Source organism: Gorilla gorilla, chromosome 7 (assembly GCF_029281585.2).
Source record: "Gorilla gorilla gorilla isolate KB3781 chromosome 7, NHGRI_mGorGor1-v2.1_pri, whole genome shotgun sequence".
NCBI lineage: Eukaryota > Metazoa > Chordata > Mammalia > Primates > Hominidae > Gorilla > Gorilla gorilla.
This window is the reverse complement of record NC_073231.2, coordinates 73,023,549-73,048,128: the sequence shown is the minus strand read 5'-3', so window position 1 is coordinate 73,048,128 and position 24,580 is coordinate 73,023,549. Positions and strand designations below refer to the sequence as shown.

The 24,580-nt window shown below is 41.5% G+C and overlaps 1 protein-coding gene across 4 annotated transcripts in view; it reads right to left on the bottom strand.

Moving 5' to 3' along the window:
* Positions 1–1,073: 1,073 nt before the first annotated feature.
* PRKDC (protein kinase, DNA-activated, catalytic subunit) overlaps positions 1,074–24,580 on the bottom strand; it is a 190,783-nt gene continuing 167,276 nt past the window's right edge. For 2 of the 4 annotated variants that reach the window (XM_055349529.2, XM_055349530.2), the window contains exons 74-86: positions 22,225–22,436; positions 17,108–17,195; positions 16,864–17,007; positions 13,085–13,289; positions 11,707–11,774; positions 10,343–10,563; positions 10,127–10,219; positions 6,980–7,069; positions 6,702–6,773; positions 6,433–6,634; positions 5,662–5,850; positions 4,818–4,957; positions 1,074–2,340 (exon numbers count right to left, since the gene is read on the bottom strand). In XM_055349529.2, coding sequence (XP_055205504.2) covers positions 2,136–2,340; positions 4,818–4,957; positions 5,662–5,850; positions 6,433–6,634; positions 6,702–6,773; positions 6,980–7,069; positions 10,127–10,219; positions 10,343–10,563; positions 11,707–11,774; positions 13,085–13,289; positions 16,864–17,007; positions 17,108–17,195; positions 22,225–22,436 — 1,929 coding nt within the window. In that variant the 3' untranslated portion in view covers positions 1,074–2,135. The remainder of the gene's footprint in view (positions 2,341–4,817; positions 4,958–5,661; positions 5,851–6,432; positions 6,635–6,701; positions 6,774–6,979; positions 7,070–10,126; positions 10,220–10,342; positions 10,564–11,706; positions 11,775–13,084; positions 13,290–16,863; positions 17,008–17,107; positions 17,196–22,224; positions 22,437–24,580) is intronic. The other 2 variants (XM_055349531.2, XM_055349532.2) reach the window with 1 other exon arrangement.

The following is a 24,580-nucleotide window of genomic DNA, read 5'->3' as shown; positions in this document are numbered from 1 at the left end:
AAGAATCACAAGTTAAAGTTCGAGCCCCAGTGATGATTCAGATGTGCAGTTCCTTCGTTGTGTAATGACCATTTAACATCTAGTGTAACTTTATGAATGTTTTCTGAATGCTGTACACAGCATGTTTCTTCTTACTGCATTCTTGTGAGCAATGATGAACTTTTTGAGCACACAGCTTTGAGACTGGAACCACACACAACCTGTAACAATCAACTTTTTTTTTTTTGAGACTGAGTTTTGCTCTTGTTGCCCAGGCTGGAGTGCAATGGCACGATCTTGGCTCACCGCAACCTCCGCCTCCTGGGTTCAAGCGATTCTCCTGCTTCAGCCTCCCGAGTAGCTGGGATTACAGGCATGCGCCACCACGCCTGGCTAATTTTGTACTTTTAGTGCAGATGGGGTTTCTCCATGTTGGTCAGGCTGGTCTCGAACTCCCGACCTCAGGTGATCCACCCGCCTCGGCCTCCTAAAGTGCTGGAATTACAGGCGTGAGCCGCCACACCTGGCTGTAACAATAAACTTTTATTGATATGAAAAGTAGTCATTAAAAAAACGGTTTCCCACAATGTAGGTGATCCATTTAATGAATGTAGCCCGAATTATCAGGACTCAAGCAAGAATTATAGCTAATTAGTTGTTACAGAAAACAATATATTATCAACTTACTCCAAAGTGGGCTTACTTTGGTCATTTTTGTGCAAAAATATTTACTAGATCATGTGCACCAGATTTTTCACACACACGATTACTTATTTTTCTTTACAGATGAAATTTGGTTCAATAGGTGTCATTTGTTGAGAAGATAAATTTGTTATTTTTAAAAATAGACATGGGATCTCACTATGTTGCCCACGTTGGTCTTTAACTCCTGGGCTCAAGGAGTTCAAGCCTTGGCCTCCCAACATGCTTGGATCACAAGTGTATGCCATTGTGCCTGGCCATAAATGTTTATTTTAAATGCCATAATGCATTTAACCCGCATTTATCAGAACAAACTAGGCAAGTAATATAATAAACTATTTTGTAAGATGAATATTTTGCTCTTGAAACTGCATAAAAGAGATACACACTACTTTTGGAAAAAAACTTTATTAAACACTCAAGAGTATACTTCTCAAAATCACAGAAGAGCCTCCAAATACAAGTGTTAGAAGGAAAAAAAAAACAACAAAAAGCTAAAAGCCAATCAGAAAGTTTGGGTGTGCAGAGGACTGGGCGGGGGGACAGGGACTGCACATGGGAAGGAGCCACTTTTGTATTCCATAATTTCATCTTGTTGTGCTAGAATGCATGCTTTTTTTCCTCCAAATGAGGAATTCATTTCAAATAGGAATTTCTTTTATTCTCCTGGAACTGAAATGCTTAGTACTATCCCTAACATCAACCATGGGATTTTTGAAGTTATCCCAAATTTGCAATGCAAAGCACTTTTATGTATCTTCCAGTTGTAGATTGGAATAGCAAAAGTGAATGCTATGACCAAAATTTTTGCCCTCCTAAATAAAGACGTTTCCTTCTAGAGAGCAAATCTATCATAAAATGTCAAAACTAGAAGAGAATAAAATGAAAGGAAAAAACCTAGAAAAATATCCTAAAATATCAAATGCAGTCATTTCTAAATATAAGCCATAATTATAGCTTTACCTATTGTTCTTATTGTTCCTATGCTGCTTCTACAATGTTACATTAACTATACTTAGCTTTACTCTCCCAAAATCTTGGTGATGAAGCCTTCTGAGTGTGCTTTCCAATGTGCCAGAACCAGAAGGGCATTCCAAGGCTTCCCCACATTTCCTCCGTTTATGGAGACAGCTGTTTCACTAACTTGCAGCACTTGTAAATGCTTTGAAAGCTGATCACATATTATATTCTTGACTTAATACTTTGGTAAGCCTGGATATATATCTTTCTATAAACCTCACCTAATCTTTGATGTTACTATAACCTTATCTTTGATTTAACCCATACACATTTACTCATCATAATCTTGATTTAAACTCATGCTACGAAACTGTAGCACAAAAGACATTTCTCTTTAGTGTTTCAGGAAAATCAGCTCATGGAATGCTGCCAACCAAAGTATAGTAGATTCTTTAAACAATGTAATGCTTTCTATCTGCAGACTCCCACAGACCTCACATCCAGGGCTCCCATCCTTCCCAGGTTCTGCCAAGGATGTTGGGGTCTGTTGCCTGGTCCATCAGGCACTTCACTTGAGTCTCTTCTGAAAGCCCACTCTCTGGTTCTCTGGCACGAATGTTGTGATCTTTGCTTCCTCGTGCCACAGCCACATAGTCTCTGAAGGCAGGGGCCTTCTCATGACCCAGGAGTAGCTCATCACTGGAAAAAGAACAAACACAGAAAACACAAAGCATGTGTCATTGTCCTTTGCTGCCTGCATCCCTAGTGATCCTATCCAAACACATTCCCCACGTCATCACTCACAGAGTATTTTCTGTGGCTTATAACCTTGAAGTCAAAGACTGGATTTGTAGGAAAACAGAACATGAATTATGCTGCTCAAGTTTTTGTGTGAATGTATGCCTTCACTTCTCCTGAGTGAATTCCTAGGATTCACCTAGGAGTGGCATTGATGGGTCCAATGGTAACTCTTACGTTTAACTTTGTGAAGAACTGCCACTTTCCCACAGCAGCTGCACCTTTTCCCACTCCCACCAGCAGAGTATGAGGAGTCCACCTTCTCTACATCCTCAACACCTGTTAGATTCCTTTTTTTTTTTTAATTAAAAAAAGAGAAAGTTTTAAAAATTTTTGGTAGAGACAGGGTCTTGCTATGTTGCCCAGGCTAGACTTGAACTCCCGGGCTCTAGTTATCCTCCTGCCTTGGCCTCCCAAAGTGCTGGGATTACAGGTGTGAGCCACTGCATTAGCCCCATTTTAAAATTATAGCCATCTGGCAAGGTGTGGTGGCTCGCCTGAGGTCAGGAGTTCAAGACCAGCCTGGCCAACATGGAGAAACCCCATTTCTACTAAAAATACAAAAATTACCAGGCGTGGTAGCATGCACCTATAATTCCAGCTACTCAGGAGGCTCGGACAGGAGGATCGCTTGAACCCAGGAGGTGGGGGTTGCAGTGAGTCCATATCGTGCCATTGCACTCCAGCCTGGGTGACAGAGCAAGACTTTGTCTCAAAAATAAATAAATAAATAAATAAATAAATAAATTAATTAATAGCCATCCTAGCAGGTGTGAGGTAGTAGTATCTCACTTGGATTTCCCTGATGACTAGTGACGTTGAGCATTTTTTCATGCCGCTTATTGGCCATTTGTATATTTTCATTAGAGAAATGTCAGTTCAAGTCTTTTGACCATTTTTTTTTTTTTTTTTTTTTTTTTGAGACAGGGTCTTGCTCTGTCACCCAGGCCGGAGTGCAATGGCGTGATCTCGGCTCACTGCAACCTCTGCCTCCTGGGTTCAAGTGATTCTCCTGCCTCAGCCTCCCTAGTAGCTGGGATTACAGGTGTGAACCACTGCGCCCAGCCCTGACCATTTTTAATTGGGTTATCTATCTATCTATTTATTATTAGGCAATAAGAGTTTTTTTAATGTATTCTAGATACAAGTCCCGTATCAGATACATGACTTGCAAATATTTTATCCCATTTGGAAGGCTGAAACACTTTCTTGATAGCACTCTGTGAAGCACAAAATTGTTTAATTTTGATGAATTCCAATGTATATATTTGTTTCTTGCTTGTGCTTTCAGTGTCATACCTAAAAAATGGCAAGTATCACAACAAAATCCAAGGTCAGGATGATTTACTCCTATTCCTTTTTTTTTTTTTTTCCTGAGGCAGAGTCTCACTTTGTCGCCTAGGCTGGAGTACAGTGGTGCCATCTTGGCTCACTGCAACCTCCGCCTCCCCAGGTTCAAGTCATTCTCCTCCCTCAGCCTCCCTAGCAGCTGGGATTACAGGTGCGCACCACCATGCCCAGCTAATTTTTGTATTTTTAGTAGAGACGGGGTTTCACCTTGATGGCCAGGGTGGTCTCAAACTCCTGACCTCAAGTGATCCACTAGCCTCGGCCTCCCAAAGTGTTGAGGCGTGAGCCACCACACCCAGCTGATTTACTCCTATTTCTAAGTGTTTTATAGTTTTAACTCTTACATTTAGCTCTTTGATCCATTCTGAATTGATTTTTCCACATGGTGTGAAACAAGGACCTAACTTCATTCTTTTGCCAGCGCTATTTGTTGGAAAGGTCACTGAATGGTCTTGGCACCCTTGTCAAAAATAAGTTGACAATAGATTGCCACTATTACTTAATTCTAAAGTCCAACTTTTTTCATTCCTATGAATCATCTCCATAAATTTCTATTTGCTTTAGACCTCAACAAGAGAAAACCTTAAGGCTAACCTAAAAGCCAACCCAAATTGAATTCTCATCTAACAAGCCCACACTGTGCTTTTCATACCTAGGTACTATATTCATCAGGGTCAAACGCCCTAAAAAGGACAAAAGCAAATTTAAAACCTAAGTCTCCTCATGCATGTAACAATATTCTGGCAACTGTCTAAGAGTGCACCTTCTGTTTCTCCAATTGGCGCCACTATTCCAGGGACTGAGTGCAAACCTGAAGACAGCGCAGGGGTCACATACGTCAGAGTTGCAGGCCTTGCCCTGGCTTTGGGGAAGTCAGCCTCTCTAAGCCCTGCTTTTCTCCTCAATGAAAGCAGAGAAGTCATGCTAACAGAGTATCAAGAGCTCAGCACTTTGTACATATGTTGGCTCCTCGAGAAACAGTAGCATGTTGGTAGTCTGTTAGTTTTTTCCACATATAAAAATCTTACCAAGTAATGACTGCTGGATTGGCACCTGCTAACTTTCTCTTAGCATAACATATTTTCTGTCGGGGGTACCAATTTTTTTCAGCAACATTTATTTCTTGAATCCATGACCCTCCTTTTTTCAGCATTTTCTGTTCAAAATTCTAGAAGAAAAGAACATGATTTTCCCGGCTGATCATAATGGTATATACAATCATGCCCAAACAGATTAAATCTAGTAATGACCTTAAAGTAAACAAACATCTATAACCAGGAGCAGCCTTGCTTTCTACAGCTACAAAGCTGTTCATACAGACTCCATGGCACACACATCACGAGACAAGGGGCCTTAGCAGTCCCCTTATTTCTCCAAATAAAGGTTTTGCCTGTTAACTTTTTTTTTTTTTTGAGGTGGAGTTTCACTCTTGTCGCCCAGGCTGGAGTGCAGTGGCGTGATCTCAGCTCACTGCAACCTCTGCCTCCTGGTTTCAAGCCATTCTCCTGCCTCAGCCTCCCAAGGAGCTGGGATTACAGGTGTGCGTTACCACGCCCAGCTAATTTCTGTATTTTTAGTAGAGACAGGGTTTTACCATGTTGGCCAGGCTGGTCTCCAACTCCTGACCTCAGGTGATCCTCCCGTCTCTGCCTCCCAAAGTTTTGGGATTATAGGTGTGAGCCACTGGGCCCGGCCTCTTAACTGGTTTTCAAGCAGACAATCCTAAACACTAACTTTGAGAAATGCTGTACAAAATAATGTAAATATTTTCATCAACATGACTCAATGCACTTCCATCATACACGAGAGATACCAGCTTGATCACGGGGACACTGTCACAAAAGTGAAAAGTGCACATGAAACAAAACCTACTTTCCAATCAAAGGAGGGCTCCTTGACAAACACATCCATGGTGTTGGTGAGCAGGCCAGGGTCTGAGCGGAAGGCCCGGAGTGCGTGTACCATGATGCTGTACATAAGGCCCGTTTCTTTCATTGGTAACATCAGATTGATAAACTGGCGAGTTAGCCGAAAAGGCATCAACTCAGGGACTGGCAGAAACTAAACAAGAAAAAAGGCAAGGAGCAGAATATGTAAGCCAGAACTCTCAAAGTACTGAGCACAAATGGCAGCATCCTCACATAGTTACTGTTCACCTTTAGTAAAAATACAGACTCTGCTTCCCTTGAAATCAGCTACACAGATGTGAGTTCCTATGCTCGAGAGTAACCACCTCGGCTTGAGTTATCCCTCAGTGCAAAACCCACGTGCACAGGACACAGGGCCGCAGAGATTGAGAAGGATGATCCAAAACATTCAGAGGTTAACCAGAGAAAAGATCTGTATCACATTTTTGACCAGACATTTTTATTATGGGGCTTCCTAAAACTTTCTTAGTCTTCCTTTGATCTGCGAACACATTTGATTACCGGCTCTGATGATATCACTGATCACCATGACTTCTGTGACCTGACTGAATGAGGCTGAACTAAGTGATTATCCCTTTCTGCATTCAATGACCATGACAAAACGAATCTAACTAATATGTTGTTTTTCCTTAAAAACTGTCTATTTCTGGAGGGTGTTGAAAGTCCTATGATGACTCTCGCCTCGCCCAGGATCACGAGAGCACAGCAAGCGCACCTGTGTAGCGGATCCAAACGCATGCCCAAAGTCGATCCCGATCACGCCGCCAGTCTCCATGGCCACCATAAAGTTGTTCAGATGTCTGTCTCCAATCCCGAGGATCCAGTGGCTGATGCATATCAGAGCGTGAGAGCTGGCAAAGTGGGAGCGGAGCGCCAGGAAAGCCTCAGGGCTTGTACTCATCCTCACGAAGGCCCGCCTACAAGAGAGACACAGTTGTGCGGCTGCTGTGATCCCACTAAGGGTGAGGGCAGAAGGGTACTTACTTTAAGAGATCAGCAGGCACTTTACTTTCTCGTTTTCTAAAAGACGTGACTGTTTCGGTACGATTAGCGCCCCTATGATTTAATAATAGAAACATCTAATTAGAAAAAATTTCTCTGACTTAAAATTTAAATTTTAAAACTTTGTTTATGTTGAGACTCAAATATCGAATAATCTTGATGATCTCTCTGAGGCAAAGCTTTCTAAGAATCAAAAGAAAACATGCAATTTGCAGAAGAATGAACTAACTAATACAAAGAAAAATCAAAACCAAACTTACTTATACATTAGCATGTAAGCTCCAACATCATGTTTTCCTGACATTTTTGTCAGCCAGTCTTTATATTCACACGGCGGTGCCTTGGGATCACTAATGAGTGAGAAAAGGGGAATTGGAATTAGGAAGATTTTAGCATTATGTGATTTCAAAGGCAAAGATCACCAAGAATTCATTGAAAAGTAGCAAAGAGGCAGGAAAAAATAATATGACTTTTAACCATATTCAATATTAACACTGAACCCACATTACTCTGGATCTTGAATTTCAATATACCATTATTCATTCTTAATTACTCCTAAAGAAATCCAAGCTATTGCCTATGAAAAATTCAGGTACAAAACCATCAGATCCAACAAATTTCCCACTGACATAGAGAGGAGTAAGATGAACTAAACATAACTGTTTACTAACCAGGCATGCAATTCTGAAACTTTGACCTAGAAAGAACCACAGCAAGAGGGCGACAGCACCACAGGCGGTTGCTGGAAGCCTCAGGCCATGTCACTACCACAGCCAAAAAGCCACACAGTTTTGCTAAAGATGGATTATGTCTGTTTTTATCTTTATTTAGACCACTTCCACATCTTTTTCTTTTGTTTTTTTGAGATGGGAGTCTAGCTCTGTCGCCAGGCTGGAGTGCAGTGGTGCGATCTTGGCCCACTGCAACCTCTGCCTCATGGATTCAAGTGATTCTCCTGCTTCAGCTTCCTGAGTAGCTGGGATTACAGGCAAATGCCACCACGCTCAGCTAATTTCTGTATTTTTAGTAGAGACGGGGTTTCACCACGTTGGCCAGGCTGGTCTCGAACGCCTGACCTCGTGATCCGCCCGCCTCGGCCTCCCAAAGTGCTGGGATTATAGGTGTGAGCCACCACGCCCAGCCTCTTTTTCTTTCGTTTTTTTTTTTTTGTTTTTTTTTTTTTGAGACAGAGTCTTACTCTGTCGCCCAGGCTGGAGTGCATTGGTGCAATCTCAGCTTGCTACAACCTCTACCTCCTGGGTTCAAGCAATTCTCATGCCTCAGCCTCCTAAGTGGCTGGGATTACAGGCGCCTGCCACTACACCCAGCTAATTTTTCTATTTTCAGTAGAGACAGGGTTTTGCCATGTTGACCAGACTGGTCTCGAATTCCTGACCTCAGGTGATCCGCCCACCTTGGCCTCCCAAAGTGCTGGGATTACAGGCGTGAGCTGCTGCGCCCAGCCAGTGCCACATCTTTCTTCATATTTCCAATAGGTAGATATACACACAATCCATAGTTAAGTATGAGAAAATATTTTGTTTTTCTTTTTTCTTCCAATAAGCCTTCTGCACTCCTATGAGAAAGTATTTTCTTAAATGACAATGGATGCTTAAGTGAACTTGAAAAGCTGTTTTCAGTGTTTCCTAGGTAAAAGGCAGTACCTGGGCAGTGGGAAACAATGTGATACACATATGTTTAAGTACTTTTGTGTGGAAAGCTTTAACAAGTTTTCCCGATAAAATCTAAAGACAGAACAGTTTCACGTGTGACTTAGCAATTCAATCACTTCAGGTGAAATCTTTTCTGAGTTGCTATTAAAGTTAGCTTTAAAAGTAGTCCACTCCATCTTAAAATTCTCTCCTCCTAGTTTAAACTGAGATGAAAATTCTTAGATTATAAAACTGTAGGCCGGGCGCAGTGGCTCAGGCCTGTAATCCCAGTACTTTAGGAGGCCAATGGGGGCGGATCACAAGGTCAAGAGATCAAGATCATCCTGGCCAACATGGTGAAATCCCACCCCTACTAAAAATACAAAAATTAGCTGGGCATGGTGGTGCACGCCTGTAATCTCAGCTACTCGGAAGGCTGAGGCAGGAGAATTGCTGGAACCCGGGAAGCAGAGACCACAGTGAGCCGAGATCACGCCACTGCACTCCAGCCTCGTGATAGAGAGAGACTCTGTCTCAAAAAAACAAAACACTGTAACATGCTGAATTAAGAAAAAAAAACAGCAAGGATTTAAATAATGGGTATTGGAAGTGCCCTGTAAAAAGGCAGTTGGAAATTATTTTCATAATTCCATTATGTAAGGTGCTTTCAACTCTCCTGGTACCTATGTTAACCCTGTGCGGTTCCACGCTACCATTCCATCCCACAAATGCAGGCAGGTACCACGGGAAAGGCGACACCTGCTTGGCACCTGCATTGTCAGGCAGAGGCCAGGGCCAGATCTGGAATTTGTGAGACTCCAGGAAGTGTGCTCATCAGTTGCCCTGTCTTCCAGGGAAAGTAGAAACAATTCTAAGCAAAGGACTCAAATGTCTGGAACTAAAAGTTGGTGAACACTGCCCTGTAGAGTAATTATCACCTGGGAATATGAGTTTGGTAAGAATATGTTTGATATTTTCAGAAATCTTTCCTGACTGAAGGGAACACTGCTCCTATTTAAAAACTTTTAAAAAAGAATCAGAGGACATCAAAGAGAAAGAAGCCCTGAAGCTGTTCCTTTATCCTACAGCTCGTCACCCAAACCTGTCAACTTTGGTTGTCAAAATCTGTCAACCCTCAAAATGTTTCTCATGTTGTCCTTATTTTTCTTTACAAAAACAAAAAGGAAATTAAAAAAACCTTGCGGTTAAAATGTACATGTTGATTGTAGAAAACTTGGAAAATAGAGAAAAGGATACAGAAAAATAAAAAAGCATCCATATCATGACCTAGAATTACTAGTAATCCCAGCTACCCCACTTTACAGGCTAAGTGACACAGGACAGGTTACTTGACCTTTCTGGGCCTCAGCTTCCTCATCTGTATAGCAGTGATAATAATACTTACCTTGCAGGTCGTTGGTGAGAAGTAAATTGGTTCATACACGTTAAAAATTGAGAACAGTACCTAGCCCACAGAAAATGTTTTACTACATGTTATCTGATAATTTTATTATTATTTATTTCCTTCAACAATTTTTCTTCCCCCCACCCAAAGTTAATAAATATTTTGTATTACGGTAAAATATCTGCAACTACTGGTTAGCAGCCAGCACTCCATTTGGTTTATTGACCCAGCCAGCAGACTGCGGGGCAGGCAGTGTGGGCTCTCGAGCGCGCCTGTCACGGCCCCGACCTGCCACTGGAGAAGTGAGGGGAGGCGACTGCTGGGGGAGCAGGGCGTGTGGCCGCCCTTACCTCAGGTAAGCCGCCTTCTCCTCTTGGGACATGGTGTTCAAAAGAAGGTCCTTCAAGGTAACAGTATTTTCAAGCCACTCAATTAATCCTAACCTGAAAGGGAGAATAAAAGGTTAACGAGTAAACCCAAACTGCTCTTTCTTCACTAGAAAAACAGTCCCGTGGACGCCAAGCAATATGCAGCAGCCTACTGGCTGGGAGCAGCCTGGCAGTTACCTGGAGGTCATGGGCACAACGCTATAGGTCCTCAGCTGCAGGGCCCTCTGGCTGCAGGCGGAGTCTTGGGCCAGGATCCCATTCATGACCTGGAAGAGCTGCTCCACGCGCTGGTCCTGCCGCAGGTCCTCGCCACCCTTCACCAGGAAAGGGTGTTCCCTCTCGTCGTGGCCACGGATGATGATGCGCTTGGGCCTTCGCAGAGACGCCATGACTGTCACCTTTAAAAATCAGAATGTCATCTCAGGGCACAGGCTAGCCACGTGTCAAACTCAGAGGGAAAAGCCAGAGTGGCTGTGAGCATTCCTCCGCGGGGCCGCCCTCTGAAGACAGTGCCAAAGAGCAGAGCGCCCAGGCCAGCAACGAATTTCTGCTACCTGCTTGTGCCTGACTGCTGTGCCCGCAGAAATGTTGTATTCCCGATTATAAATACTTGCTTATGAATGTGGATACCTTTAGCAAGCAGCAACAGCCAACATGCAAACTTTCTACAGTAGTAAGCTAATGCTACACATATTTTATAGTGGATACTCACACACAGCTTACTCTTTGAGTTTATGATATCTTAAATAGAACTGTTGTTCAAACACTGCAGACATAATATATTAAGAAACCCAGGGCCAGGAGCGGTGGCTTACGCCTGTAATCCCAGCACTTTGGGAGGATGGGGCAGGTAGATCACTTGAGCTCAGGAGTTCGAGACCAGTCTGGCCAACATGGTCAAACCTTGTCTCTACTAAAAATACAAAAATTAGCCAGGCATGGTGGCGCACACCTGTATCCCAGCTACTAGGGAGGCTGAGACATGGAGAATCGCCTGAACCCAGGGTGTGGAGGTTGCAATGAGCTGAGAATGCGCCACTGCACTCCAGCCTGGCTGACAGAATGAGACTCTTGTCTCAAAAAAAAAAAAAAGAAAAAAAAAAGCCCGGGCATAGTGGCTCACACCTGTAATCCCAGCACTTTGCGGAGGCGGAGGTGGATGGATCATGAGGTCAGGAGTTCAAGACCAGCCTAGCCAACATGGTAAAACCCTGTCTCTACTAAAAATTCAAAAAACAGAGTTGGGCGTGATGGCGTGCGCCTGTAATCCCAGCTACTTGGGGGGCTGAGGCAGGAGAATCGTTTGAACCCGGGAGGCAGAGGTTGCAGTGAGCCGAGACCGTGCCATTGCACTCCAGCCCAAGCAACAGGGCAAGACTCCGTCTCAAAAAAAAAAAAGAGGAATTCAGTAAATATGCTAAACTTGATATATCTGCGATCAACATGGGCCGTTGTCTCATATACTAAAGGCAAACAGATCATTCTCATATCTGAAGAACGTTCATCAGGACAGGGACTGGGTCACACACCCTCACACCTACCCGCTCATCAAACCCGGCGATTCGCACGTGGTACTCTGGCAATGGCTTTCCCCTACCGTCATACTGACCTAAAACAAACCAGAACCTTGCTTAGGAACAGCTTGTTAGACAACCGCCTGTATTTTAAAACATGCCTCTTGATCTACTTTTTAAAAAGCCAATCTAACATGATAAAACCTTTTACTGAAAAGTTTTCACTTAAAGGGAACTGACTTTAAAAAAAATGTTATTTCTCGGCCGGGCACAGTGGCTCATGCCTGTAATCCCAGCACTTTGGGAGGCCAAGGCGAGCAGATCATGAGGTCAGGAGACAGAGACCATCCTGGCTTACATGGTGAAACCCCGTCTCTACTAAAAATACAAAAAACTGGCTGGGTGTGGTGGTGGGTGCCTATAGTCCCAGCTACTCGGGAGGCTGAGGCAGGAGAATGGCGTGAACTCAGGAGGCAGAGCTTGCAGTGAGCCGAGACTGCGCCACTGCACTCCAGCCTGGGTGACACAGCAAGACTCCATCGCAAAAAAAAAAAAAAAGTTATTTCTCATTTTGACTGATTATGGAAGTTAGCACTGTATTCTAATAGCATGGACAAATCCTAAATAGAAAAAATGATGCATTGACTAGAACACTGCATATTCTCAAGGCCAATCAAGCTGCACATGACAAGGCTGACATTTAAATGTTTTTCTTGAAATGAACCATATGCAACTGCATAGTCATTATTAATAACAAAGAAAAGTGTTTCTCTAAATATGTTTTTTCTTATACCCACTGAAATGAGAATATGAACAACCAGATTAAAACTTTTCTTCCTCTGGCAAATTTGGGGTGAGGAAAATGGAATGTACACAGGTTTCCTCTGAAAAAGTCACGCCTTGAAATCTGGCCAATTTGCTGTGCATCTCTATCCTTAATATTATGATCTTTTTTCCTGCAGGTCAGTGACTTATCATTAACTTGTCACTTTTTTTTTTTTTTTAAAAAAACTTGTCACTTTAAATGGAACCGTGTACACATCCCAGGAAGTAATCTTTCTCTATACCTGTATTATATTTCTGAAGAAAAGTTATTCAGGAGCATAGCATGAATACATTCAGAGGAAATCTATGATTGCTGTTTACCATTATTACCAACTGAAAATCTGAACTTTTGTCAGAATCAGAAATATAAGAACTATAATCTCATTAAACATTTAGTAATGTGCGCTCATTCATAATTATGGATTTTCCTAATGATGAAAAATCCAGTGAATTTTAAAATTCTTTAAAAAAAAGAAATAACTGTCAATATCCCAGTATCACTATTCCAGAAACCACGAGTTCTTATTACAGTGCTGTGCTCCTGACAGTACAGTTTTGTCACCCCTGGAGGTTAACTCACCGGGAATCTCCAGCTCATTTCTCAGGAACTCCACTTTGAAGTCGCTCATCCAGGGTGAACATTCTTTCAGATTCCCAGGGGGCTTTGAGTCTTTGTTCATTTTTAAAAGTAGCATGTTGGTAATGTCGTTGAAGTCACTGAGCTTCATTCTCAGTAGTTTAGAACCTCCTTTCCCAAAATGTTTATCAAATTCTTTTCCAAAAGTCTGAAATTAGTAAGAATTTACTATAAAGACTGATGTTTAGTTTGGATTTTGGAAAAGGCTCTAAGCTTATAAGTGTAATGAATGGAGTGCTCAATGGTATGTTTCTTCTCTGCTTTTAAGATGTATAGTTTTGGTTGGGCATGGTGGCTCATGCCTGTAATCCCAGCACTTTGGGAGTCCAAGGTAGTAGGATTACTTGAGCCAAGGAGTTCGAGACCAACCCAGGCAACATAGCAAGACCCCATCTCTACAAAAAATAAAAACATTAGCTGGGTGTGATGGCACATGCCTGTAGTTCCATCTACTCAGGAGGCTGAAGTGGGAGGATCGCTATTGATCCCAGGAGTCTGAAGTGACAGTGAACTATGATGATGCCACTGCACTCCAGCCTGGGTATCCGAGTGAGACCTTGTCTCTAAAAAAAAAAAAATTATAGTTTTGCTTTCCTTGAATATTTCAATACTCTAAAACATCCAGAGTCTGCCTTTTGTTTCTTGTGTTCCATTATAAGTGACATGGTTAATGCCTGTAATCCCAGCACTTTGGGAGGCCGAGGCAGGTGGATCACTTGAGCTCAGGAGTTCGAGACGAGCCTGGCCAACATTGTGAAACCCTGTACCCACTTAAAATACAAAAAATTAGTCGGGTGTGGTGGCTCATGCCTGTAATCCCAGCTACTCGGGAGGCTGAGGCAGGAGCATCACTTGAACCCGGGAGGCGGAGGTTGCAGTGAGCCGAGATCCCGCCACTGCACTCCAGCCTGGGTGATAGAGTGAGACTCCGCCTCAAATAAATAAATAAATGACATGGTTGACCAGGCGCGGTGGCTCATGCCTGTAATCCCAGCACTTTGGGAGGCTGAGGTGGGTGGATCACGAGGTCAGGAGCTCAAGACCAGCCTGGCCAATATGGTGAAACCCCATCTCCACTAAAAATAAAAAAAATTAGCCAAGCGCGGTGGCACTCGCCTGTAGTCCCAGCTACTCAGGAGGCGGAGGCAGAATAATTGCTTGAATCCGGGAGGCGGAGGTTGCAGTGAGCCGAGATCATGCCACCGCACTCCAGCCTGGGCGACAGATCGAAACTCAGTCTCAAAAACAAAAAACAAAAACATGGTTAGTAGTGACTTTTAGTTATAAATCCTAACAAGGGCTTTAAAAACTTGGCGAAGTCATTTAACCTCTGTGCACTCATTGTCTAGTTAGTGGTCTACATCATTATGATGACACAAATAACTAGGAACAAAGTTAAAAACAACAAAATAAAAGAAGTAGTTCAATAGAAATAAATGGCTCATAATTTCTGATACCAGCTGAAGAGAAAAATTTAAGAATGCTACTTTCTTTATTAAGAGTCTTTCAAGCTATTATTTTGGGTAATAAACCAGAAAAAATATTATTTAATCTTTTTTTTTTTTTTTGAGACAGAGTCTTGCTCTGTCACCCAGGCTAGAGTGCGGTGGTGCGATCTCGGCTCACTGCAACCTCTGCCTCCTGGGTTCAAGTGATTCTCTTGCCTCACCCTTCTGAGTAGCTGGGACTACAGGTGCATACCACCGTGCCTGGCTAATTTTTGTATTTTTAGTAAAGATGGGTTTCACCATGTAGGCCAGACTGGTCTCGAACTCCTGACCCAGTGATCCGCCCGCCTCGCCCTCCCAAAGTGCTGGGATTACAGGCGTGAGCCACCATGCCCAGCAGATATGTTTATTTCTAAAAGCAATTATTATAAGTACTCTACCTTAGAATATAGTAATTATCTCTTTGCATTAGCTTCTACTCAGATATTTACTTGAATTATAAATCTGATATCAAATAAAAAATAAATCTCAAGAGCATTACTAGCAGTTACTCAACAGTTGTCAAGATTTACCTGATCATCTCTAATTAGAAATGTTTTTACCAAATTTGTAACTAATGTCACAACATAAATCTGGTGTAAATGAAACGTGCTCTATTTTAAGACAATCCACTATAGGAAAATTGACATATATAAAACAGATTTCTTCTTTGATCTGTAAGTGGATGAAAAATGTAGAAACAATTTTCAATTCTTAGAAAGATTAGCTATTTCCAAACATAATCAGCATCATCCTATCTGAAAGACATAATGCCCTTAAGGATCCTCTAAAGTGATATTTGAGGCACTTTGCTTTGGTAGATTATTCTTTGAACGAATGCAAGTTATTTTTGATTTGGTACAAGGTGGAAAGTTCTGGATAGATTTTCTAAGGTACTAGAAATAAAACTCCAAACACATCTCCTGCCTGAAAGGAACAAAGGAGGCCTTTCGGCACCCTGCAGGCTTGGGCAGGATCAGGTGCTGCTGCAGGGGTAAGAACTGTGCTCCCCATGGACAGCCCTGCAGGGAAGTCTCAGGGCTTCCAGCAACAAAGTGGCCATGAATTCCAAGACAACGTGCACACTGGCTGAGGTAGCAGTGTGCTGGGGGCAGGCTAGGCTGGAGGCTATGTGGAGGCCCTGCTGCTAATGGGTATGGGTTTCTTTTTTGTGGTGATGAAAATGTACTAAAATTGATATGGTGATGATTTCATGACTGTGAATATATGTAAAACTACTGCGTTGTATGCTTTAAATGGATGACTTAAGGGCCATGTGAATTATATAGTAACAAAGCAGTTATTTAAAAAGGATAAAGCTCTTCCTTTGCCCTATACATGGTGGAACTTGAGAACTCTCGCAACAAGAGTTCCAAGACTTATCTATCCCCTTAAATTTCTTGAGGTTTAATGAATAAAAGTAATTTTGACAAAAACTAGAAAGAAAAGTCAGTATGACCCATGCTAAACAGCGAGATTGTAAAGTAAGGTGTTTTAGGTGAGAGAGGAAGAACACTCGACTCTTCTGGAGATCACTGCGTGGGGAGGCTTGGGAAAGGCTCTAAAGGAGAAATGATGCTGACGCCAAGCCCAAGGGCAAGTCTCCAGATGGAGGATGGAGAGAAGGAGCCAAGCAGGCTGCAAAGGTGTAGCAACTGGGCTGACTGCAGTCTACTTGCTCCATCATTCTCATCAAATGATGGTGTGTTTCCCTTCCAACTCCAGCACCCTCTGAAAGATCTCACACTTACCACACTTGTCCTAGGCACAGCTCTTGGTGAGCAGTTTTGTCACATAACCCCTTTGTATTTGGGGACTGGATCTGTCTTCTCCATGTATCTCCTGAGCACCCAGAACTGTGCCCCGAACTAAGTGCTTGAAAATACTTATCAGCTTATTTAACACACAAATATTTTCTTGACCCAATATTCAAGCCATTTGAAGAATTGGAAATCCCAATCTATATGTAACTTTCAGATCTAAAAATCTGAGCATGAACAACGTGTAATGAAACTCTGAGGTTTTACCTACTGACTCACCTGCTACCAGCTGACCTAAAAATGTTATCAATGTGTCACGGAAAGCATGAAATCTGAAGCATTCAACAGACATTTTAAATGCAGAACTGTTAAATTAATGATTACATTTAATACAAATATTATTACATTTAATAATGTAACTATTGAGTGTCACAACGACTCTGCTATCAAAATAGCAGGCTGTGCCAGTCCATACCTGAATAAACTTCCTTCTAAAGGCCCCCAGGCCTGGAGCCTTTGGGTCACCCAAGGCTGCATACATTCTTTCATACATTTTTTCAATGTTTTTTTTATTTACAGGGGTTTTTGCTAGTTCAGCTCTTACATCATTGCTCCAATCCTGTCAGGGGAAAAAAAAGTAAGAAAAAAATCAAGCTAGATTGCAATTAAGTTTTACCCAACTTATATGTTTTATGTGCCAGAAGCCGTTCTATCATTACCTTAAAGAGCAGTTCAGGATTAGACAGCTGATCTAAGGCATTAATAAAATCTTGAATCACTCCTCCTTGATCCAACTTACTTTTAATCCTATTTAAAAAAATTTACAAAGTTTAGGCAATCAAATATCTTCCAAAAATCAATATATATTTTATATACTATACATATATAAGTTATATATTATACATATGTAAAATAATGTATATTATATATAACTAAGTATAATTTATACATATCATATATATACAACCAACTACATAGTAATTTAAAATTCCACCCAATGTTAAATGAAGCAAGAAGCATCTATTCTATCAAGAGATGAGGTTCTTAAAAAAGAATTAATACTGATCCTACTCAAACTATTCCAAAAAACAAGGGAGGAGGGAATACGTCCTAACTCATTCTACAAGGCCAGTATTATCCTGATACCAAAACCAGACAAAGACATATAAAATAAAAGGAAAACTACAAGCCAATATCCCTGATGAACATTAATGCAAAAATCCTCAACAAAATACTTGCAAACCAAATTCAACAGCACATTAAAAAGATTATTCATCATGACCAAGTGGGACCTATTCTAGAGATGCAAGGATAGATCAAATCAATCAAGGATAGATCAAATACACAAATCAATCGTATCTACACAACAGAATAAAGGACAAAAACCACTGATCATTTTAACAGATGTTGAAAAAGCATTTGATAAAATTCAACATCCCTTCATGATAAAAAAAGTCTCAAAAAATTAGGTATAGAAGGAACATATCTCAACACAATAAAAGCCATGTACAACACACTCACAGCTAGTGTCATACTGAACACTGAAAAACTGAAAACCTTTCTCTAAGATCTTGAACATGTTAAGGATGCCCACTGTTATTCCACATACTACTGGGAGTCTTAGCTAGAGCAAGCTGACAAGAGAAAGAAATAAAGGGTATCTATATTAGAAAGGAAGAAGTCAAATTATCCTTGCTTGCAGATGATACGATCTTATATTTGGAGGCACCTAAAGACTCCACCACAAAACCATCAGAACTGATAAATTCAGTAAAGCTGCAGATACAAAAATCAGTAGCATTTCTATATGCCAACAGTGAACAATCTGAAACAGAAATCATAGAAGTAATTCTATTTACAATAGCCACAAATAAAAGAAAATACTTAGGAATAAACTTCGCCAAAGAAGTGAAAGATCTCTACAATGAAAACTGTAAAACATGGATGAAAGAAATTGAAGAGGACTCAAAGAAATGCAAAGTTACTTCATGTTCATGGATGGGAAGAATCAATACTGTTAAATCTGTCCACACTACCCAAAACAATCTACAGAGTCAACACAATCCTTATCAAAACACCAATGACATTCTTCACAGACATAGGAAAAATAATCCTAAAATTTGTATGGAACCACAAAAGACCCAGAGCAAAAAGCCACATCCACCCTGAGCAAAAAGAATAAAACTGGCACAATCACATTATCTAACTTCAAATTATATTACAGAGCTATAGTAACCCAAACAGCATGACACTGGCATAAACACAGACACATAAGCCAATAGAACAGAATAGAGAACCCAGAAATAAATTCACACACCTGCAGTGAATCCATTTTTTCACAAATGTGCCAAGAACATACATCAGGAAAAGGACAGTCTCCAATAAATGGTCCTGGGAAAACTGGGTATCCATATGCAGAATAATGAAACTAGACCCCTATCTCTCACCACATACAAAAATCAAATCCAAATGGATTAAAGACTTAAACCTAAGATCTCAACCAATAAAACTACAAAAACAAAAACAAAAACAGGAAACTCTCCAGGACACTGGTCTGGGCACAAAGATTTCTTGAGTAATACCCCACAGGCACATGCAACCAAAGCAAAAATGGACAAACAGGAGGATCACATCAAGTCAAAAAGCTTCTGCACAGCAAAGGAAACAATAAAGTGAAGGGACAACCCACAGAATGGGAGAAAACATTTGCAAACTACCCATCTGACAAGGAATTAATAAGCAAAATATGGCCGGGCGCAGTGGCTCATGTCTGTAATCCCAGCACTATGGGAGGCCAAGGTGGGCAGATCACGAGGTCAGGCGTTCAAGACCAGCCTGGCCAACATGGTGAAACCCTGTCCCTACTAAAAATACAAAAATTAGCGGGGCATGGTGGCGCTTGCCTGTAATCCCAGCTACTCAGGAGGCTGAGGCAGGAGAATCGCTTGAACCCGGGAGGCACAGGTTGCAGTGAGCAGAGATTGCGCCACTGCACTCTACCCTGGGCAACAGAGCAATACACCGCCTCAAAAACAAACAAACAAAAAACAACCAAAATACATAACAAGCTCAAACAACTCAACAGGAAAAAAAAATCCAATCTCATTTTAAAATGGGGCAAAGGATCTGAATAGACATTTCTCAAAAGAAAACATACAAATGGCAAACAGGTATATAAAAACATGCTCAACATCAATGAACATCAGAGAAATGCAAATCAAAACCACAACGAGGTATCATCTCACCCCCAGCAATAACGAATGCTGGTAAGGATGTAGAGAGAGAAACCCTTGTATACTATTGGTGGGAATGTAAACTCATACAACCACTATGAAGAACACTATGGAGATTCCTAAAAAAACTACAAACTAGAAGTACCATATAATCCAGAAATCCCACTACTGGATATATACCCAAAAGAAAGGATATCAGTATGATATCTGCACTCCCATGTTTATTGCAGCACTACTCACAACGGCCAAAATTTGGAAGCAACCTAAGTGTCCATCAACAGACAAATGAATGAAGAAAATGCAGTACATACATGCAATAGAGTACTATTTAGCCATAAAAAAGAATGAGATCCTGTCACTTGAAACAACATGGATGGAACTGAAGGACATTATGTGAAATAAGTCAGGCACAGAAAAACTTCACATGTTCTTACTCATTTGTGGAAGCTAAAAATTAAAACAATTGAACTCATGGGGAGGGGAGGTGGAAAGCGGGGATGATTAATGGGCACAAAAATATAGTTAGGAAAAACAGGATCTAGTATTTAGTGGCACAACAGGGTGACCACAGTAAAATTTTTTTTTTTTTTGAGATGGAGTTTTGCTCTGTCACCCAGGCTGGAGTGCAGTGGCTTGATCTCCGCTCACCACAAGCTCCGCCTCCCGGGTTCATGCCATTCTCGTGCCTCAGCCTCCCAAGTAGCTGGGAGTATAGGCGCCCGCCACCATGCCCGGCTAATTTTTTGTATTTTTACTAGAGGTGGGGTTTCACCGCATTAGCCAGGATGGTCTCGATCTCCTGACCTCCTGATCCGCCCACTTCAGCCTCCCAAAGTGCTGGGATTACAGGCGTGAGCCACCGCGCCCGGCCTGACTACAGTAAATTTTTATTGTACATTTAAAAATAACTAAAAGAGTATAACTGGAATGTTTATAACACAAAGAAATGATAAATGCTTGAAGTGATGGATAACTCCACTTACCCTGATGTGATTGTTACACACTGTATGCCTGTATCAAAATATCCCATGTACCCCATAAACATAGACACCTACTATGTACCCATAAAAATTAAAAATTAAAATAAAAAAAGAGCTGCTCTTAGATAAAAGCAAATCTTGCAACTGATGTTGACGTTTTGACGTATATAACGCGATATATAGTTTCTGAAGTTACATTATGAAAGAAAAGGTCACTTTTTAAAAAACAGGGTCTCACTATGATGTCCAGGTTGGACTGCAGTGGCAACTCACAAGTTCAGTCATAGCTCACTGCAGCCTTGAATTCCTGGACTCAAGCAATTCTCCCACCTCAGCCTCCAAAGTAGTTGGAAGTACAGTCACGCACCACCATGCTTAGCTTATTTTTATTTTACTATTTTAGAGATGAGATCTCACTATGTTGCCAAGGCTGGTCATGAACTCTTGGCCGCAAGCGATTCTTCCACCTCGGCCTCCCAAGTAGTTGGTATTACAGGCACAGACCATCATGCCCAGCAAGGTCACTTTCTTGACACACTGTCTCTCGCATCTTTTTCTCTTCTTTCATTTTTCAAGACAATAGCTGTCTGTTCAGAGAAACAGTATGGTGGGCAGGGCCTCAGTAGGGCAGGGGTGTGTTCACAGATAAGCCACCCATTAACTGCAACAGAAGCTGGGCCTCAGCTGGGCATGGTGGCTCACGCCTGTAATCCTAGCACTTTGGGAGGCCAAGGTGGGCGGATCACCTGAGCTCACCTGAGGTCAGGAGTTCGAGACCAGCCTGACCAAGGTGGCAAAACCCTGTCGCTACTAAAAATACAAAAATTAGCTGGGCATGGTGGCACATGCTTGTAATCCCAGCTACTCAGGAGGCTGAGGCAGGGAGAACTGCTTAAACCTGGGAGGTGGAGGTTGCAGCTGAGATTGCACTGCACTAGGTGACAGCACAATACTCTGTCTCAAAAAAAAAAATAATAAAAAATAAAGAAATAAAAATAAAAATAAATTAATTTAAAAAAACTAAAAAAAAAAAAAAAGATGCCAGCACTTTTCTTCATCTTGTTGAAATCAATACATTCAAAATAATGAGGCAGATCTGCTCATAATTAAAAACAAACAAAAAACCCCAAAACCTCATGATGGAGAACGTCACTAAAACACTACACAGTTTGTGTACAAAGCATCCTTGAAACAGTTGCGCACTATTGCTCACTCATCATCGGTCTCAACTCATAAATCCGTTTAAGAGTGGACAGGATGACACTTGAGGCCATCTACTGAGTCCTAACTAAAAGGAAGAGTCGTTCTGTGTATTTTAAATTACAAGACAATTTCAGGAGCTGATTTCAAAAATCATCTCATCTAGTCTATCCCAAGCAATCATGACCATATGAGCAGAATGTTTTGTTAGCAGTGTAAGATGAAAGTATTTAAAGGAGATACATCCTATAACAAGTAACATACCCAGAATAGATATATTCAACAAAGCGACGGCTAAGATTATTCTTCAATGACAACTCTAATTAATTTGAAAACAAATGTAAGTGTCCACGTGTGTGCTTTAACCACGTTTTTATAACCTATAGTATTTGATCAACCTATTCCTTCTGTAATATTACCTACCTTGCCACAAACTCCTTATTCTTATGACCAGTAGAAGTATCCTTGAAGGAATAGCTTTCGCTGCTTATGATGAAGGGATAAACAATAGCCTGCGGGTAGTTATCAGTGATTTCTTCCACAGAGTGCTGAACAGCAACGGCTTGGTCTTTGTCCAGTAAGGCCACCATGTGGCTGATCCAGCCGATGAACTGCCAGCAGGGAACGGAAGAGATCTAAAACAGAGAGCTGAAACTTAATGCTGAGTAAAACATCTCACATCATCTGTTATAAAAGTAACATATGTCCAAAATAAAGAAAACTCAGAAGTATAAAAACACAAGTACAAAACAAGTCTTCCATCCCTAGCTCTCTTCTGCTGCGGCAACCACTGGACTCTCCCAGGCACTTTCTGTGCAGGAGAACAGTCTTTTGTTGCAAGAATGGAATCACACGAGACAGCTGCTGCTGGTTGTTCTTAGACAGATGTATAGAAAAATCTTCTACTTCATTCCTCCTGGCGGCTGTGTAGTATTCCATGTTGTTTACTGCTCTATAATGAATATTTCAATTTTTTATCACAGGTAATGTTGCAGGAGACATCCCTGTACACATAACTTTATTTATTTATTTATTTTTTTGAGATGGGGTCTCGCTCTGTCGCCAGGCTGGAGTGCAGTGGCATGATCTTGGCTCACTGCAACCTCCGCCTCCTGGGTTCAAGTGATTCTCCTGCCTCAGCCTCCCGAGTAGCTGGGACTACAGGCATGTGCCATCATGCCCAGCTAATTTTTGTATTTTTAGTAGAGACAGGGTTCCACTGTGTTAGCCAGGATGGTCTCAATCTCCTGACCTCATGATCTGCCCACCTCGGCCTCCCAAAGTGCTGGGATTACAGGCATGAGCCACGGTAAAGAATTTTTCAAATTTTCATTTCTGAAAGTATTAGACTGACTACTTTCTAAAGTCTTTACCAACACTGCACATAATCAACTTTTAAAATCACTGTCGAGCCGAGATCACGCCACTGCACTCCAGCCTGGGTGACAGCGAGACTCCGTCACCAAAAAAATAAAAAATAAATAAATAAATAAAAATAAAAAAATCACTGTCAATCTGAGAAGTGAAAAACACCTAATTTAAATTTTCAACTTACATTATTAGTGAGGCTGCATGTTCCATGTTTATTTGCCTTACATCCTTTAATCACGCATGCATTTCCTCTCACCATTTTCTACTGGTCTATTGTGACCATTTATTTTGTAGACTGCCGAAGTCAGCTTTTTGTTTCTTATGTGTGTTGCAAACGTTTTTCTTCATTTTTTTTTTGTTGTTGTTGTTGTTGTTTTTGAGACAGAGTCTTGCTCTGTCGTCTAGGCTAGAGTGCAGTGGCGCCACCTCGGCTCACTGCAACCTCCACCTCCTGGGTTCAAGTGATTCTCCTGCCTCAGCCTCCCGAGTAGCTGGGTTTACAGGTGCTCGCCACCACGCCTGGCTAATTTTTGTTTCTTTAGTAGGGTTTCACCGTGTTGGCCAGGCTGGTCTCGAACTGCTGACCTCGTGATCCGCCCGCCTCGGCCTCCCAAAGTGGTGAGATTACAGGCGTTGAGCCACTGCACCTGGCTTTTTATTTTTTTAACTTTGTATACGGTATTTTCTTTTTCTGTATAGAAGTCAAACTATTTTCCTTCATGGATTCTGGTTTTTGTCTCTTCATTCCAAGACCATTTAAGAAAATGTGTTCACATTTTCCTCTGATACTTTTAAGGTGTCTTTCTGAAGATAAAACCTGATGTGTCTGCAATGCTAGTGTGAGGCTTGAGTATGGGCAAGCTTCCTGAGTGCACGTGTGAGCTGAGGACAGCATGGCGTGTGAGGAAGGATCAGTCCACACAGCTCATGTAAGCTCACGAGAGAGGCTACCGGCTTCACTGCACGTGTCTACTGGGTGTTTTGACAACGTGGAGTGAATACTTCATGTCCTCACAAATTCAAATGCTGTTTTCATCACGTATAAATATTATATTATATTGGAAAAAAATAAAATCATAATGAAGTTATTTGCTCACTTATCTTGAAGAAAAACACATACATGTTGCATTTCTGAATTTACCTTAACCTGTTTAATACCTACTGAGAAAGTCTACTATTCAGAATGCAGAAAAAGGTGGAGGGAGTGGTTAGGGCCCTAAAACTCAAACTGGGTCCCCGCAGCCCAGAGATCAACATTATTTAAAAACTCACCATGCAAAGCTAATAGAGAACGAACCATGTAACCCTTTTTGAACTATTACATCTTCAACTCAAAGCTTGGCCCTATCTTCCAGTTACACGTCTATAAAAGTCAACTACGAAGCCTTTCAGAGGCCCTACACTTTGC